This window comes from Myzus persicae, unplaced genomic scaffold (assembly GCF_001856785.1).
Source record: "Myzus persicae strain clone G006 unplaced genomic scaffold, MPER_G0061.0, whole genome shotgun sequence".
Lineage (NCBI taxonomy): Eukaryota > Metazoa > Arthropoda > Insecta > Hemiptera > Aphididae > Myzus > Myzus persicae.
The window spans coordinates 131,568-149,342 of NW_019101235.1; the positions used below are offsets into that span (position 1 = coordinate 131,568).

General features: G+C 30.4%; 1 protein-coding gene across 1 annotated transcript in view; it reads left to right on the plus strand.

Moving 5' to 3' along the window:
* Positions 1-3,531: 3,531 nt before the first annotated feature.
* LOC111028289 (phospholipase A1-like) overlaps positions 3,532-17,775 on the plus strand; it is a 29,122-nt gene continuing 14,878 nt past the window's right edge. The window contains exons 1-2 of the mRNA XM_022306877.1: positions 3,532-3,940; positions 11,298-11,454. Coding sequence (XP_022162569.1) covers positions 3,859-3,940; positions 11,298-11,454 — 239 coding nt within the window. The 5' untranslated portion in view covers positions 3,532-3,858. The remainder of the gene's footprint in view (positions 3,941-11,297; positions 11,455-17,775) is intronic.

Here is a 17,775-nt window from a genome sequence, read left to right on the forward strand (position 1 = left end):
TAAAATGTCACAATCGCCCTGTTATAAATTTATAATATTATACATATATTTGGTAAGTAGTAGTACATTTTTATAGTTTTATTATTACATTTTAGCCTCAGTCGTCGTCGCGGCGCTTTAAATTCCTGGTCGTCCACAGCACATGTATAATATATGCATAACGGGTAACTGTACATACCACACACATTACGATAATATTTAGGTATCATAATATAATATTATTATGAAGGTTGGCACCCATTTTGTGTGTCAATAGTGCATGCCGAATAAAAATATAGGTTTGTAGGTAGGTACCACGTGTAGACGAGCGTCGAATAGTTAATAACAATAAACAACAAAGTGTATATACAGTGTGTCAGTGTATAATAATTAATAGTGTATATTATATATTATTGTAACGACAGACAAAATATTATAACTGTAACCACATGTATTGTCTCCACTCTCGTAAGACATTCCGATTTCTAAGTTCAAATATCAGCTCTGGTCTTCAAGGAGTTATAGATACCTATAATTATATCGAAGTATTTAAAAAAAAATCAAATCTAAGAGTGTCTATTGGTACCGGTTCTGCCATATATATCATATAGGTATTATTCATATGATATTCCCTTTTAGCCGAAACACGCAAACAATAATTAATTTAAGTTTCTAGAAAGTTTATCCTTAGAATACATGCGTAGATATTTGCTGCAAGTCGTAACTGCAACGTTTTGCAAGAACGTGTACAATATTATGGTATTGAGTTTCCGAAGCTCCCAGAGCGTGGTGTTTGATGACAGTATTGAATTTGTCTAGATAAAATCTACTTTTAACTAATAGATGAAAATATGGAAATAATTAATGCAGTTTAGTTTTTTTTAGCGATTTTTGTAAATTATTTTTTCCAAAATGTGCGTTTCCACATACTCAATTTGGAAATTCTGGCCATAAAAATCCAAAACTTCAAAAACCTGTTTTTAAGAAACAAAAAATACATAGGTATATCGTTGTTCGTATGATATCGTAGTGTTTTTGTTTTTTCGATGTATCTCAATATTTTGTTGATAACATATCTTGGTCAAAAAGTTTGAGAATTCCACACGAGTTGTCTTCTGATTCAGAAGTTCTGAAACTTTTACACCTGTTACAAAAAGCAAAAGTATACCTGATACAATATAGACACAATAATTTACACAAACCGCATAAATGAATTTCACTACAGCGCGTTGATGCGTGTTTTTAAATAATAGTAATATAATACCTATCAAATAAAAACCTATTAAATAACAAAACAAAAACATTTATTCGTGTATTTTTACACAGGATTATGACAGTATAGCCTTATTGTTTACAAGTGTAATTTGTTTACTTATACTCGTCCTCAAAAACATCCCCTTTAGCTCGGGGTGTAGAACAGCTCAACATTAATGTCCAACTCCCCCTTCGATTCTACCTATTGATGGCAGGTAATTGCCAGGTATGCTCGGCTAAGCGTGGACATCCAAAGTCAGCATGGTACACGAAGCAGTACGTTCTGAAAACCTGTCCTAACAGGTGGAACACAACATGCATTCATCCGGTCACTCAAGAGTGGAAAGATCTCTGGACGAACGCTCATATTGGAGGACGTAAAATGACATGGAATGGATTGTCCGACGGACACAACACGCGTCCAGCAGGATAACAATGTGTAGAGCGAACGGGTACAGAGGCAGGGGAGTGTTTTAAAATCGGTGAACTTTCAATTACACACTATGTCAATATCACCGCAACAAAATGTTCGCCTGATGAACCTTTTCGGCTGGCTCCACAGTTAGCTGCGTATAGGAATGACTGGGGTTACCGTCTTGTCTATTACCGCATCTTCGAGTTCAGCCCGGCTCACCATGTCCTGGAAACTTTCTATTTCGAGGTTTGGCTGTTTGGTCGATAAGTTTTTAGACTTAACGTCACTAAGCTGTGCTCCCATGTTGCAGACAGACCACTTTTTGGAGTGTGTCGTCTTTGAACGGCAGAATTAGTACCAAGGTGATTAGACGGATGATAGAAACTCGATTTTGCTTACTCCTGCGATGGCAGGTGTCATTTCTGAATGTTGTAATATTCGGCCAACGTTTTCCATGGATGTGACGGCAACCCTATCTCAAGAGCACCGTCTGCGTAATTCGTCTGGATTGCCCATATAAGGCATCGATTTACATCGTCTGTGCAGTGGAAAATTTGAGAGATCACGGTTGTCCAACGTTTGAATCTGTTTTTTTATCCAGATAAAAAGGAGGTTATATTTTCTTTTATCTATATTTTTATTTAATATCTACTATTTTATTTAGATAAATGTTAAGTTATCTGTGCCCAACACTGCTTAATTCGTATATCATCATCTAGATAAACAAAGAAATTCATCTAAAATGAAATATTCCTAATCTAAATTAAATAATTTAAGTTTTTTTAAAAATTATCTTCAGTTTTGATTACCTAATTCATTTGACTAATTTTTCATTTTGAAATAAAAAATATCATCAAATACGATGTGCCTACTACAATATTTTCAAAACTCTACCAGCAGCTTCAGACCGATAGACCACCTAATTAAACTGTTTTAAATTTATTTTTTTGTTAAATTGATATATATTATGCAATTTGTTTAATTTTAGAATTTTAATAGATTTTTAAAGCTAATAATAAAAAATATTTTTCATTTTTAAATAAATATAGGGAGTTATGATATTTATAGTATATTACCTACCTGCTTGAGGAGGAGACTACAACAGAGCGTTGGAGCTTAAAGTTTAATCCTAAAAGTAATAAAACAAGATATAATATTGTAGAAGAACGTTTTTCATACGTTAAGAAAAAAATGTACACTTCTCATTTAATTTTACTCTATTGATTTTGCATGATATGTTTTGAAATCGAAAATCTTAAGAGTCGATGCCGAAATTTAAAGATATAAATTTTAAAGTTCCTATATAAGCAAATATTACAAACTCAATTACAGATAGATTATAATATTATACATATTACCACTATTCCTCCTCCATCTACTGCAGCGCAAATAACTATAGACAGGTGCGTATTTAGTGTATTAATGCCGTAGGTAAAGTTTTTACTTCTCCCCTGTTACCCCTCCCCGTTAACAAAAATTGCCATCGTCAGCTAATAATTGGATTCAAAAAGTTTGTGTGAACTAAGCATTTAGTGTATTTAAAGGGGAAAAAATCGGGAACTTGTGACCCCGCTCTGCTGTTTACCTACTCACAACATTAGATGTCTAGTGTACTTGGTTATTAAATACGACCCAGACGGGTCCACCAAGTATATTATACACCAATAAATTATGCGACTGCATGATAATTAATATTAGGTGCTCTCCCGAGATGATGGGGGGGGGGGGTGTATATTACTGCAGGTGTCACATCATATCGGTAGCTTCTGTAAATTACAATAATTAATGTCTGCAGTGGACTACATTATAATGGCGATTCAATGATTTATCTAAATACTAGTTTCCATCCCCTCCACCACGTGCACGTTTTACGTTCGCAATGACACGCTGTTATATACTGTTCATCCGCCGCAGCTGTCACTCGCGTATTCAATACTACGCTCACTGCTCTGGCGGTAACTTAGGTATTATGATATAATCGTTATTTGTCGTCAACGATATATCGTAATAATAATACCGTCGTCGGCGTAATTAATATTATACCTGTACATAAAATATATGTGTGCCAGTGCTAGTCGCCGGAGAAGAGTGGTACGTTTTTCCTCCAAAAGAACTAAACAATTCCGATCCGAACTCGACGGCAGTGAATTCTCGACGAAAAGTACAACATAACATATTATAGTACCTACCTATATTAAAATAACATTAATATGACTCAGACCAACAAGTCGGGCACGGTTGTGGTCTTCGAAATCGGCTTCTTCTGCGTGTTGTTCGCGTCCATCACCTCCGGTAAGTCACCAACCTGTATTTATTTATTTTATACGACATAATTTTTATACCAAAAAAATTACCAGGACTCACCGAGAGAAGTTCGTGTGGAGGTCCAGGGTTATCTATTGGTTTAAAAATATGATTCTGAATGATATTTATATAAATAACTATATATATTATATACATATAAATTAGAAATTACTATAATCTAGTATATATTATATTATGATATTTACACGTGTGAATCATATTATAACTTTAAGTCTTAAGTATATGGTGTTCTATAAACTCTACTATAGCCTATACGTCACATCATATTAAATAGCCCTAAAATGCCATTTTAACCATTTTAAATTTCAAATTTTGCCATCAAAACAAGTCGAATATATTTTTTATGTAACTTGATGTCTTTTCAAAATCACATTTCTGAAAAAACTACTTAAATGAACTACGTGTCTGATATTTGATTTTTATAAAATTAAATACTCCGACTAATATTCAGCTTTGGAATATGAAACCAAGAATATACGGTGTTATTTGAAAAATAAAAAACTTAAAAAAATAAAATGATAAAAAATACATTTTTTTCAGAAACGTTATCTTGAAATTGCATCGAACTACGTATGTCAAAAAAATATTTAAAAAAAATGAAACATCTCTAAATGATAAGTGTATACACTTAAATAGAAAACCTAACCTGGTATAATATAACTAAAATAATGATTTGCTTTATTATTGAAAATCGGTTTGATCTTATAAAGTCGAATGATTCTTATGAAGCGTAGCTGGTGTTTTAATAATTTGGCTACTATAATTTTCATTTAATTGAACTCCTATTATATTTATCACGAGGATCAACATCTGAAAATAATAAAATATTTGTCACAATATTTAACATAATATTATAATACTATAATTTGAGCCAAATTATCTCAGTATGATCCATTATTACTATATTGTTATCTAGTTTATTGCACAGTTTATTGAGACTAAACTAGTTTGTAAGTACAAATTATACTTAGTCTAATGCGAAATGTTAAATATTGCCGCACACCTGATCAGATAATTTACTAAAATTGAAATTTATTATCAATATACTTTATAATAATTTTATATTTCATTTTCTGAGTATTACTGCTGGGTGATTTTTCTCTTCATGTCTTTATGTCATTGTATATGTTATACACATATTATTATTGTAACACCATTACAGATTGTATATATTATTTAAATTCTAATCAATGCAAAAAAAAATATTTCATTTATTCATTTTAGTTGTGTAAACAAAATCCAAGACCAATGCCGATCAAAATACTTAAATTTTGAAGCTAAAGCACACTTTTTTAAATTTCAACCGTAAATAATTTATCGTTCTAACATAATACATTATAATTTAAGAGGATTGAGAGCGGTGCGTCTTATGTACTATATGACCTAATAGAAAATGTTTACATCGGTACTAAGAAAAATTACAAATGACATGGCTTATTGCTTGTGATTTATCTCACTGCAGGATTGTTGTTTAGTGTGTGAACATAATATTTCTATATAATGATAATTTTTTGGAATTTCAGTGTTTAGTACATTTGTATAATATAAACACAGTGTATTTTGGCTGGGAATTTTATAGTGATATTGTTATGAAACTTTTCCTCTCATACCGGACACCACTAATTTTTACGTTTTTTTATGGAATCCAGGAATAATTATGACATTTTAAAAATGATTGTGTGAAAAAAATACGCGTAAATCATTAATTATACATACTTTTTAAAACTCATCGTCCAAACGTCGACGGCTGGTTGTGAAAATATTTGTTTTTCATCACTGACTTTTTGGATTTTCATCCTCGTAGCAGCTGTTGCGGGATCGCATGCATACAATGCCTCCTAAATGTAATCAATAATTATTATTTTTCTGTTGTCCCGTTTTCTACAAAGCCTAGGTCAGTAAATGTATAGTACCTACATACCTACTCTTACTCAAGCGATTCCAGTAGGTAATATGTCTGGGTAGAACCCTCGTCATGGTGGATCAGTAAAATTAGAATGGCCAATAGTATTGTAGCCTGTAGGTTTTAAATTTCTAAAATAAATATTTAGAAATTATAATTTTAATTATTATTATATTGCTATAAAAAATGTTAAATATATGAGTTTAAGATCAATAATATTTCAAAAAGTTTTACGATATAGATGCGAAATCTTTCATTCTGATTGCCATACTATAACTATTATTAGTAGGTACTTACCTAACCTACCTGTTTCCTTTATAAAATAACTAAGTGAAAATTAATTATATGTTAGTCTGTACAGGTACTCTGTATACAAATGTCCTAACAATTATTATGTTCATAGTCTGCCTAAATTATTATGTATGTATAGTGTATATACATAACACTATTTTAATAGTATTAATTGCATTAGATAAATATTTTAAACATTTTCCCGATGAAAGCCATAATAATTTTTTATTCATTTTTACACTTATTAATTTTCAAACGTACTTACCATTTTTATTGGAAATTATTACCATGATCATTTTGATCATATAAGAACCTGTGAATAGTTTTCATAATATGTCGATACTAACTGTCTTTCTGGTCTTTATTGCATTTAAGAACTCCGAAAAATCCTCCATAGTTTTCGAATATTATATTGAAGGAAAACGTTAGAATACAGGACATAAAATACTATGAAAACAAGAGTGAAAAACTCTAGTTCAAACTGGGTTACATTTTGGAGGTAAATAATTGGTCTGTACACGACCTTATTTTAAATTACTTTTACTACCATAGGAATTAGAAGCACAATAATTATTTTCTTCAATTATATTGTTTACCTTTTTGTTCCAACCGTCGTTGGTATACTACGAAATTATTATGCTGATGTTATTATGATAACGAAAAATAACGTGTGTCAAGGGGACTAAACATTAAAACATACTTAAAATAATGATACATAATGACTTGAGAGTACAAGCTACCTACTCGTTTAATTTGTTTACCGTTAAGGTATAGCTAGGATGAAAATTGTTGTTATGATAATATATTATATACGCGATCAACAGCCATTCATTTAATTACATTATTAAAGAAAACGTGTTACATTTATAAAATTGTGTTTTAATATTTACCATTGTAACAAATTATTATAATAGGATATTTGTGTTTCACTAGAACATAAAAAAAAAAACAAAAAAAGCAAAACGAAACAAAAACACTCAGTACAAGCCAGTTCAAATGTTCAATAAATTAGGGCGTTAATATATTCATTAAGTTACAAACATAATAATATTATTATAGAGGTATTTATAACTAATTACACATATATATATATAATATCAACAAATAAAATACAATCCATTACAATACATTCCAATACAATCTGTTGTATTAAATAGCAGCATTAAAAATATAATCAGACAGTCCGATGTGAAACATTATTTGTACATACGGGTACTTAACCCACTTGGGTATTAAAAAAGGAGAAAGCTAATTTCATGATAAGTGCTATAAAATTCATGATAAACATTATTTCAGATGAAACGAATAGATTATATTTTATCCATTCCCGCGAAGCTATAAACAGACAAATTGAACAATTTTTCAAAAGAGATTTTGACGTTGAAAAAATGAAATCGCTTAAGTATGTTATATGCGCTTTGAGATAAAATACTGTACTATAATAATATGCCGTTCGGAAGCAAGCTCATCGCTTTCATTTAACTCATTGTCTCGTTTGCAGAAATACAGAATTTTAACTTTACTGCACAAGCTAACACCCAAAGGAAATAGTATATTAATTCGTTCCATCGTAAACTGCGACTTTATTCAGTTTGGCGAAAGTGCTTTGAACCAGAAAAGTTTTTCGAATGCCATTAAGTCATTACTATAAAACGCGTGTGATGTACTGACGTCGTGTGCATACGTATACATTGTATAATATGTTATTAGTTAAGTGTTGAACAAAAGAGATCTACATAATTTTCAGCACCTAACACCTAATTTTTGTCAGTTTGTTTTATTATATTTCAGTTTTATATTTTGACTTGCCAAACTCCGATCGATATATGGCCATATAGATATATTGCTAACCGCATCTACTGAATACTGAGTTAGAATTGCTCACATCCCCACTATAATGTTCTGTAGGTTTTTTTTATTATTTTTATATGTCATATTGTGCTATTTAAAGAGAAAAAAACTGAAAGGTTGACAAAAAGCTATGTTTCTCGAGAAAAAATTAATGATTGATAGCAGACAGCCGAAACAAAAACTAATGATGGTCGATGTATACTAGAAGGCTTATTTATTTTAAAATATTACAAAACCAATGTTCGAAGGTATAATATTTTTCAATACAATTCTTACAATACGTCTCGTAACTTACTAATCAACCGATAATTCAAAATAATATTTTTTTACATAAAAATCATCATAAAAGTATTCTGATTAAGAAAATTAATTTGGAAAATATTAAAAATCATAATGCCTAATAAAAAATGGTAAAATATAATATTTTTTTTTTCAAAATTGACGTTTTGTGCTGCTTCAGATTATGTAAATATACAATAATTTCAAAAAACATCAATATTTTTGGTGAAAATTATTACTGTTTATCTAAAAAGAACTATGCTAAATAATACCTCCTTATATATTTATACTAAATTCAAATTTATTTAAAGGCAATTTAGATACGTCATATTAGGCATGTACAATAATGTATTAAAATATAATATTAATAAACAATTCAAAAATCAACCCTTCAAAACTGATTGCTAATCTCGCCACTCTATTAAATTTGTTACGGACACCTCGTCAATGATGATAAATGATAATATATGATACTCGTCACCGATTAACGGTAAATCACATTAATAATAATAATATCGTACACTACACAGTAATCGTAAAATAATTTAGTAACAACGGACCATTGGCGGTATGAATAGTTTGTGAAAATATCACTCTAATATAATACAAGACTTACAACTGTACAATATCGTACCGAAACAATGAGAAGAACGCACGTACAGCAATACGTGTCCACAATACACGTAAACATATCAAATATAATATATTATCACTGCTAGGGTTCCGTTGGGAGATTTGAATTCCGATTACATTTTCCGCAAAAGATTATATCGAATTGAAAACATACGCAACATACGGACAAAACTAACACGCCGCCGTGCTTACATTTATTATTTGTTTATTATTATTACATTTTTCCGTCGATATAATATAACTGCTATATACTGTATTAAACACGAGTGCAACGAAACTGAAGTTTCCGAAGTGCCGTCGTTCACAAAAGAAAAGATGTATATCAGATCTGCCGAAAAGATACACAAAACTAAAACCATATTCGTGGAGAGAAAACTTTAAGGGACTTCAAAAGTCAATAATATTTTTGTATTTGCTACAACACTATGTATATGTCGATGCAAAATACGATATAAGCAGAATGTTATACTTATAGGTAGGAGGCACCCGTAGACCAGACGAATTGGAAATCGTCATGAACGCATCATTTTCAGTACGGTTGATGAAAACAAAAATATTAGAATACAAGAACTAGGATTTAGATGCCAATTTCAAACCATTTGTAAATAATTATGCTCATATTTACGCACATAAAATATTAAAAAAAAAATGCAAGAGAAGCAATCGTAAAACGTGCACATATTTTTAAAATTTAAATTAAAAAAATGATAATTTGATAATGTGAATAGTTATAAAATATAAATAAAAAAAATTTTGTGTATATTTAAAAAAAATGATAACATATAAGATATAACAATCATTAAAAACAAAATATTATTGATTATTTTTTAAGAACAAAAACTTCCCTACTTGCCATTTCATTTAATTATTTAAGAAACTGTCCTTAGTACTTGGTATAATTTGATTTTACATACACTTCTGTAATTTAATAATTATATTAAATTTTAAATGAGTTCTGACATATATCTACTGCTGTGAAATAGGTTTTCAAATGTACAAATTGAAAACGTGAGCGGTTGTCATGGAACGCAATGGCCTTGTATTTCGAAAAATAACTCCTAAATATATTTAACTATTTTATCCGAATGTTTACGATACATGCAACTTTTTTTGATGAAATCCTTACATTAGGCAACGTATGGGTTTTTTTATCCAAGTCCAACCTAAAACAAAATAAGTATTAACATATTATAAATTTGAGCTCCGAGAAGGTATTTGTCAGTTTGGCCACGTTTCTCGTTTTATGGGTTTTTTTTTTGTCTGTACGATGACGGCGGTTTGAAACTATGACTAGGTCTAATGGTTTCGCTTTTACCTAGAACACTGTAATAATAATTATAATAATATAACATAATATACCATGGTATGTGACATGCGGTTTCGACGCGGGGACAGAAATCTGCAGCAGCCGTTATTACTGTGTTTTCCAGTCCACTAAATATTGCGAATTGTTTCCATGTGCAAGCGTTTTAGTAATATTATGTACCTTTGTTCGGCTGATGACAATACGCAGACAACTGTTTTATTAGTCGTTTCATCATAATAATATGGTACAATATAATATTATGATTTAATTATCAAACGTACTTGTTTAATTGAACTATTTTGAGCTCGACGTCACTTAATTTAAAGGATTATTATATGAGTTACGTTTTCAAACATAATTATTTTTCGACGTTTGTCTTACGTACGTTACACGTAATCACAATACATATTAGGTACTACCCATGTTGGTAAATATCTACCATCTATTTCTCATCCTCATCCGTGCCCACGAATAAAACGAATCGTGTCTGTACCACGGACTGAGAGCAAGAATGAAATCTGAAAATATCCGGATTATCTGGATTTTGTTCAAGACCAACTCAGCATTTCCGGATTTAAAGAGGTTCGATTATTTATTCATAAGTTTCCCTTAATAGCATTGATTTATAAGATAGTTATCATTTTTGCGATTTGTTGAGTAGTTTTATTATGTTTTCTGAATAAATATATATTTATATTGACTTGTGATGATATTTCGATAACCTAATAAATAATAATTATATGTATTTCATAATGGGGATTATTCGAATTCCGGATATACGGATATTCCTAGACCTATATACTATCACACAAAATCTAAATCCATGTAATGGATATACGGAATTATAAAAATTTAGTATTATTATAGGAGCCTATATTTGATTGTATAGACTACGAACAATTAAAACTATTTTGTTTTGAATTGATTCTATATTTTTTTTTTATAAATAGGTTAGATCAAAATTAAAAAAATATAATTGAAAATGTTATGTTAGTCTACGTTATATACCTAACCTTATACTCATGACAAAATATATAATATTTTTCAAAAACCATTCCTAGGCTCGTTGGTCGGCAGAGGAAGAGGACTGATTCAGAATGCACTAAACATGGGCGTTAGACACGATAATAACACCGGCCGCAGCGACTGCGTGTACAAACGAGATGCAGACGACACGTGTCCCGGAGAGGATATACTTTTTCATTATTACACTCTCAGGTATGCGAAAGTGAAATTAAACATAATAATAATAATAGCTAGGTACTATATTGACAATAATTATATTATACTACGACACTATTATAATAGTCCACGCTTGTGCGTTTCGTGTGACTATACGATATTAGCTAGCGTTTATACAATCATAAATAATAATAATAATGCACATAACATATTATGATCATGCCGGCCGCGGCGTGTTTATAACTGACGGAAATAATACTGAAACACCCGTTCGCAATTATAATTATTGTTCGAGTATAATAATAATATATCATCACTGCTTCGTACAAGACGATAGTTTCACGATTACAACCGTATCCGTATTACGAAACGATCATCAACAATTTATTTATTTATTAATTATCATTATTGTTTTTAAAGCCCCAGCAATATTATTCAACGACATTGGCTTGTTGCGAATCACGTCATATCGGGGTTACCATATTTAATCATTAGTTTGTTTATAATTTAATAATATAGTACGGCTGTACTCAATTAAGTTTTTGATTTAAAGAGTTACATTTTTTTTCATTATCTGGTGTTGTCCGGATCAACCGACACTTAAATAATGCTTCGTGTGGTTTGTTTGGGGTGTCCGTTTTTATACACGGCAATACACTAGGATATTATACTTGACCCACGAGGGAAAGATACGTCTTCTGAATCTAAGCCTATCAATAGTATTCGAAATGACCGGTAAATTTGATTGAAATAATTGTTCGGTATGTACTATAATAGCTGTTATACTGCTATAAATTATTATGAAAAAAAATCCCGACGGAAAAAGTACACCGAATGAATAACAATGTACAGCGATCCAATGCAGTGTCCTGGAACGAAGCCAGAGAAGTCGTTTTATTGCGATTTGCGCTTGTTGTTTAAATTTCCTAGACGCGCGCAGTTCGTGTTTTAAGTGCTGCACAAAAGCGGTGGCGTGTAACCTAATTATTATTGTGTATAAGAGCATAAGACGTAGTATTTTTCGATTTTGGCATTGAGACAGTTTTCGTGTTCGGAAATCGAATAATAGGTACCTATTATTATGCACGACACGTACATTCGTTTACGAGAATAACCTGACATCGATAAAAGTGGACGACTGAGCACCAAACACCCGATAGAAAATGTCATGACCGTCCCGGTTTTTGGATCCACTAAGATGACGACGATCGAACTCGTTTTTATTTGCGACCGCGGAGACGAGACATTCACCTCGGTCGGACGGAGATGGTAGTCGAGGTAGTCGTGAAGATCTAAAAGAAGCCGAAATGCGAATTCTCTAGAAAACTGGTAGAGCTCCAACAATGTGGCGGGGTTAAACTCGTGTGTCCGACTGCGTATATATACATGTTATGTGTTATTAGCACTCAGCTATACGTTTTTTTGTAACTTGGTGTTGTTCACCGATTCATAATTATTTTTAACTATATTATAACGAGCACTTTATGTTTCTGATGTACGGAGCTATTGTTATGAATATTTTAACATTTAATGAGAAATGTTACTTAAGTCAGACAATAACATCGAAAATGAAAATTACATCATTGGCCGTGCTAACAAAATAAATGATAATTTTAAGTAAAAAAATATTGAAATTGTATAAATAATTTAATAAAATTAAAAATCAAGAAGGTAGTCAATTAGTTTTTGAATTAATTAAACATTTTCTGAAAAAAATTGATGAAAAATATGAAATATGTATAGAATTAGTTGAAAATTAAAGTTTTTTCAAGTGAACTTTTTTTATTTAAGCTAACGAAGGGTGAGTGACGATGAGGACCTGATAATTATTAGAGTTTTCAATTCCTAGTCATTCCCGAGTAATTCATTATAATATATCGTATCAGAAGACTTATCCATATCATCAAAACGCGGCCAGCACTATACAATATTATTATCGTATATTGTTCAATGTATGGATAAAATAAAAGTTTTAATGTTGGTTAGGGTATATATTGATTCCAATGAATATTTAAATTTAAATCTTGTAATATTAAACTAATAATTGTAATTATATAAAATAACATACCTATAAAACTTTAGTAAGTAAAACATTATTACTGCCACTTTTATACATTTAAAGTTCAGCGGAATCGATGTATACCATATTTTAAAACAGGATGTTTCGACGCGGAATCAATAAATTTCCGTTGGATGTGTTTTTGTTGTGCAAACTTAGAATGAAAATTGTACTCGTAGTGAAAACGGTTTAATGTGGTCAAGCTACTATCGTTCGACCGGCAGTATTGAATTGAAAACAAATCATGCGGAAACATGCGTATGCACTATTTACTTATATTATATTCTATACAATAGAGAACGTTACTATTTAATACTGTAACCCGTAATACGGTTAAAAATTAAGGATATTAGTATCTTTGAAGCTGAAAAAAACAGATTAATATTTGCGTCAAAAATGTATCGTATAGTAATTATCCTAATGATTAGGTAATTATTCTGCAACTGCAGGTAACTGCAGCGGCTATTTTATATTCTATGGGCTGGTAAATATTATTGATGGCTGCCATATGAATACAAATCTATCTCGAATTATAGTTGGTAAGCCCTGTTTATTTTATGTAGTTAAAATTGTTTAAATCATAATCTTTAGTATGGGTTTCTCGCAGCTTGCAAACTGATGTATAGAAAGTAGAAACTAATATAATTATGGTGTACGTCATATTAATGGTCAAAACTAATCGATAAAAAGTGTTACAATAATTTATTTTACGAGTTGTGTAATATTGACAGCATATTGGTCAAATACTTTGGTTATTGGTACATTTAGTTATGTTGCCAGGCAGGCAAGACTTTGAATTTTTGATTGGACGGAAAAAATATTAATAATAGATTTTAAAAAGTGTAAATTAAAAAAAAATGTATTTCAGCCATAGTACCCAATATGTATAGTTCAATATATAGTTTTCATAAGAATATTCAGCTACTGTTAAAATATCACAAGTCAAGTCTTTTTAAAGATTTTTAAAATGAACACAGTTATAATTAAAAATTATAAGCTACCGTCGTATTTTAATCGTATCTTATATTACGTTGAATCACATGGAATTGGACGAGGTCTGTACGAGCCGATATGCGATAGCTATTACAACACAAGTCGACTGACAATATTATTATATTATTCCATGGTAAACATTACGTACACGGTCAAACCTATAGCCACCGATCCTATACCCATGTCTTCAACTACGTTAACCACGAGGATTTGGACGAGGATTGCACTAGACGTGCGAACATTCTGCAGTAGGTCGACTGACAAGATTATACTTTTCCATGCCAAAAATTATGTGGATGGCTCCCGAAACGGAAACCAAAGCGCCAACCGACATGATTGTTCCAATAATGGAGTTGAAAGTTTGGCGGACCGAACTCAATGTGCGGCGGTTTCGGAAGTTTTTGTGGACTTGCAGCAGGATACGGAAGCTGAAATAACGGACTCGGTGATAATCTCGAAAACGGTCAAACATATTATATAGACGCCAATCAATTTGATCCCGTACTAAAAAAATCTTTAGGCGTATGTTGTTGTATGATTAGTGCCGAGAAATTGCTGTTGTGAATGCTAATAAATAGTTTATTTACCGTATATGTACATTGTACTATCTACAACGACCAATTTTGAAATTGTTTTGATGCTCTGTCGACGATGTAAAAATGTTTGAGAATGTTGTACTGAATGTCAAATAAGTGCGATAAAATGTTAAATTGATAATTTGAATCACATGGGTACAATGCACATCGTATATACGTACTCATTATTTATATTTAAAGGATTAGTTTTTATATATTAGATGTAGAATTTTATGTACCAATTTCATAAATTATTATTTTTTCTTTCTTTATTGGTTAAGAATCAACTACCCAGGTTATTAGTCTTACAACATATATTATTATATTATATATAATAATTTGTGCTTTTGATATATAATTCCGTATGTCAAAATATTTCAAATAATTATATAAATTGCCACAATGATATACAACGTTAAATTAAATAAATCGTACTTACTTTCCAACTCATTATATGTGTATCTTATATATTATAAATTATGTATTATATATATATATGTTCGAATATAGGTAAGGTTAATTTAACTTAACTTTTAATAATATTGTGTTGATTTATATAATAATTTCAAATATTTTTACATACAGGAATAGATACATTTAAAATGAGGATAAATGTAATAGGTACGCGTCGTATGAAAAACTATACCTCTAGTATAAATACTAATCTTGAATTTACCTCAAATAAGCACCAACTAGATTCACTTTTCCACCAGGAAAGATAATGAATAAGTTGAAAATTGAAGCATTTATTTATACTAGTATAAATGTTTATAGACAGAAGTAAAAAATCACACCATTGTAAAATCATTACATTTATCACTCAGTTCAAACCAATGCGTAACCCTATGGTCAAGTTTTATAGGTATTATTCTATATCGGTATACTATTTGGTTTCGTATGAATTTTATTGTTAGTTCTGCCGGACGTGAAATGTCCAAATAAAGGCGGATACAACTGATTTTGTTGACCTTACTGAAAATATTCGAAATTTCTATGGGTACCTAGTAAATTCGTCATTGACACAATATTATATTGCCTGATAGGGCAGAATATATCTCCTCCAGAATACCGGTTGGACAAAAAGGTATTGAAAAGGTTACATAAGACCTTTTCATTACCTTTTCTAGTGTTAAGGGCTTGGTTATGTAAATCTTAATAATACATCTCAACTAAATAAACTAAAAAATTAAAAATTAAAAAAAAAATGTTATACATAGTTAGAATAGTGGGCTTATATTAGACTTAGACGTTAGAACATCTACAAATCGTATCATAATATTTTAGATCACAGCTAAAAATATTATAACATAACATACCTAGATAGCTAGGTACATATTGTATGATTATTACCATTATTTACTATGATAATACACATTACAAATTGCATGATTTGTTCGGACAATTTTTTTTTTTTTAATTTTGTATATTTTTTTGGGACATCTTAACTTTTATTTAATGTGAACGATTATTGTTATAAAAATTACCAATGTTTCTTTTTTAATAATAATATAATATATTAATTTCATACTGTGACTTGATTTTCTTCACTGACGGAGTTTAAATGAACTCAATTTTACCTGATTTTTTTCAGTATCGAAGTTTACAAGAACCCAATTTCACCTGTTTTTTTTCCTGGTAGAGTTTACACTAAAAAAAATGTACTTGTGGTGGCGTAACATGCTCCAAATATATTATACGGGTATGCAAACTTTATTATTAAACTTATAAGGCAGGTATTCATTTCTCAGTAAAGTACCACATGCGTGGCCATTGCATTTGAGTTCAAATATAATATAAAATAAATATTAGATTTATGTTCAGTGTTTTGTTTTCAAAATGTTGTAAAATTATTTAAATATTTTATTTTTCGCTCACTATTTGGTAGTCCATCGACATGGTACTTATCCACGGAGGCTGGATTTAATGACTCTACAGTACATTTATAAAAAAAAACGAAGAAAAATCTTTGCCCAGCGACGCCGGGTGTGGCAGTTAGTTATATACCTGTTTAACATGTACTTAAGTTAAAATAAACTCGTAATGGCATGCTATACTATGTTGACACATTAAAATAACGAGTAAAAAAATAAACAAAAATAACGCTTGAAAATAAATTTTTGTTAAGAATAGAAACTGATGTACTTTCATAGATTATAAAATCAATATTGTCGGACAAATGAAATTGTGAGTGCATAAAATATTATGAAAAAGAGAAAGAATGTTGACGATTCGAAATCGACGAAACCGGAAACGCACCTACCTATTATTATTAATGTAAAATAATACCGGCTATAGAATACAAAACAAAAACTGCTTGAGAACTTTGATTATTAATAATAATTTTTTGTCGTAAGCATATTATGATTGTTCTGTACACATTGTTTAGTTTGTTTAGATCCTGTAATTTAAGTTTGTTTATACTACATAGCGTGTCTCACAACGCGTGTAAATGTCCCCAAAAATGATTGTTTTTTTCGTTTTATTCAGCAATTTGGGATATCCAAACACCTTATTTTTCAAAAAATAAATACTTTAACATTGTATGTTGTTTTAATTATTATAATAAGATATTTAAAAAGTCATACATACTGTTAGTGGTTACTACTTTATTAGCTTTTCTAAATGTATAAGATTTAAATATAAAAAAACATTTCTTGAGCACTAATCAACTGTACATAGTTACAGGCAATAGTTTTGTCTTACGAGTTGGTGACCTCGAGTTTAAGTAAC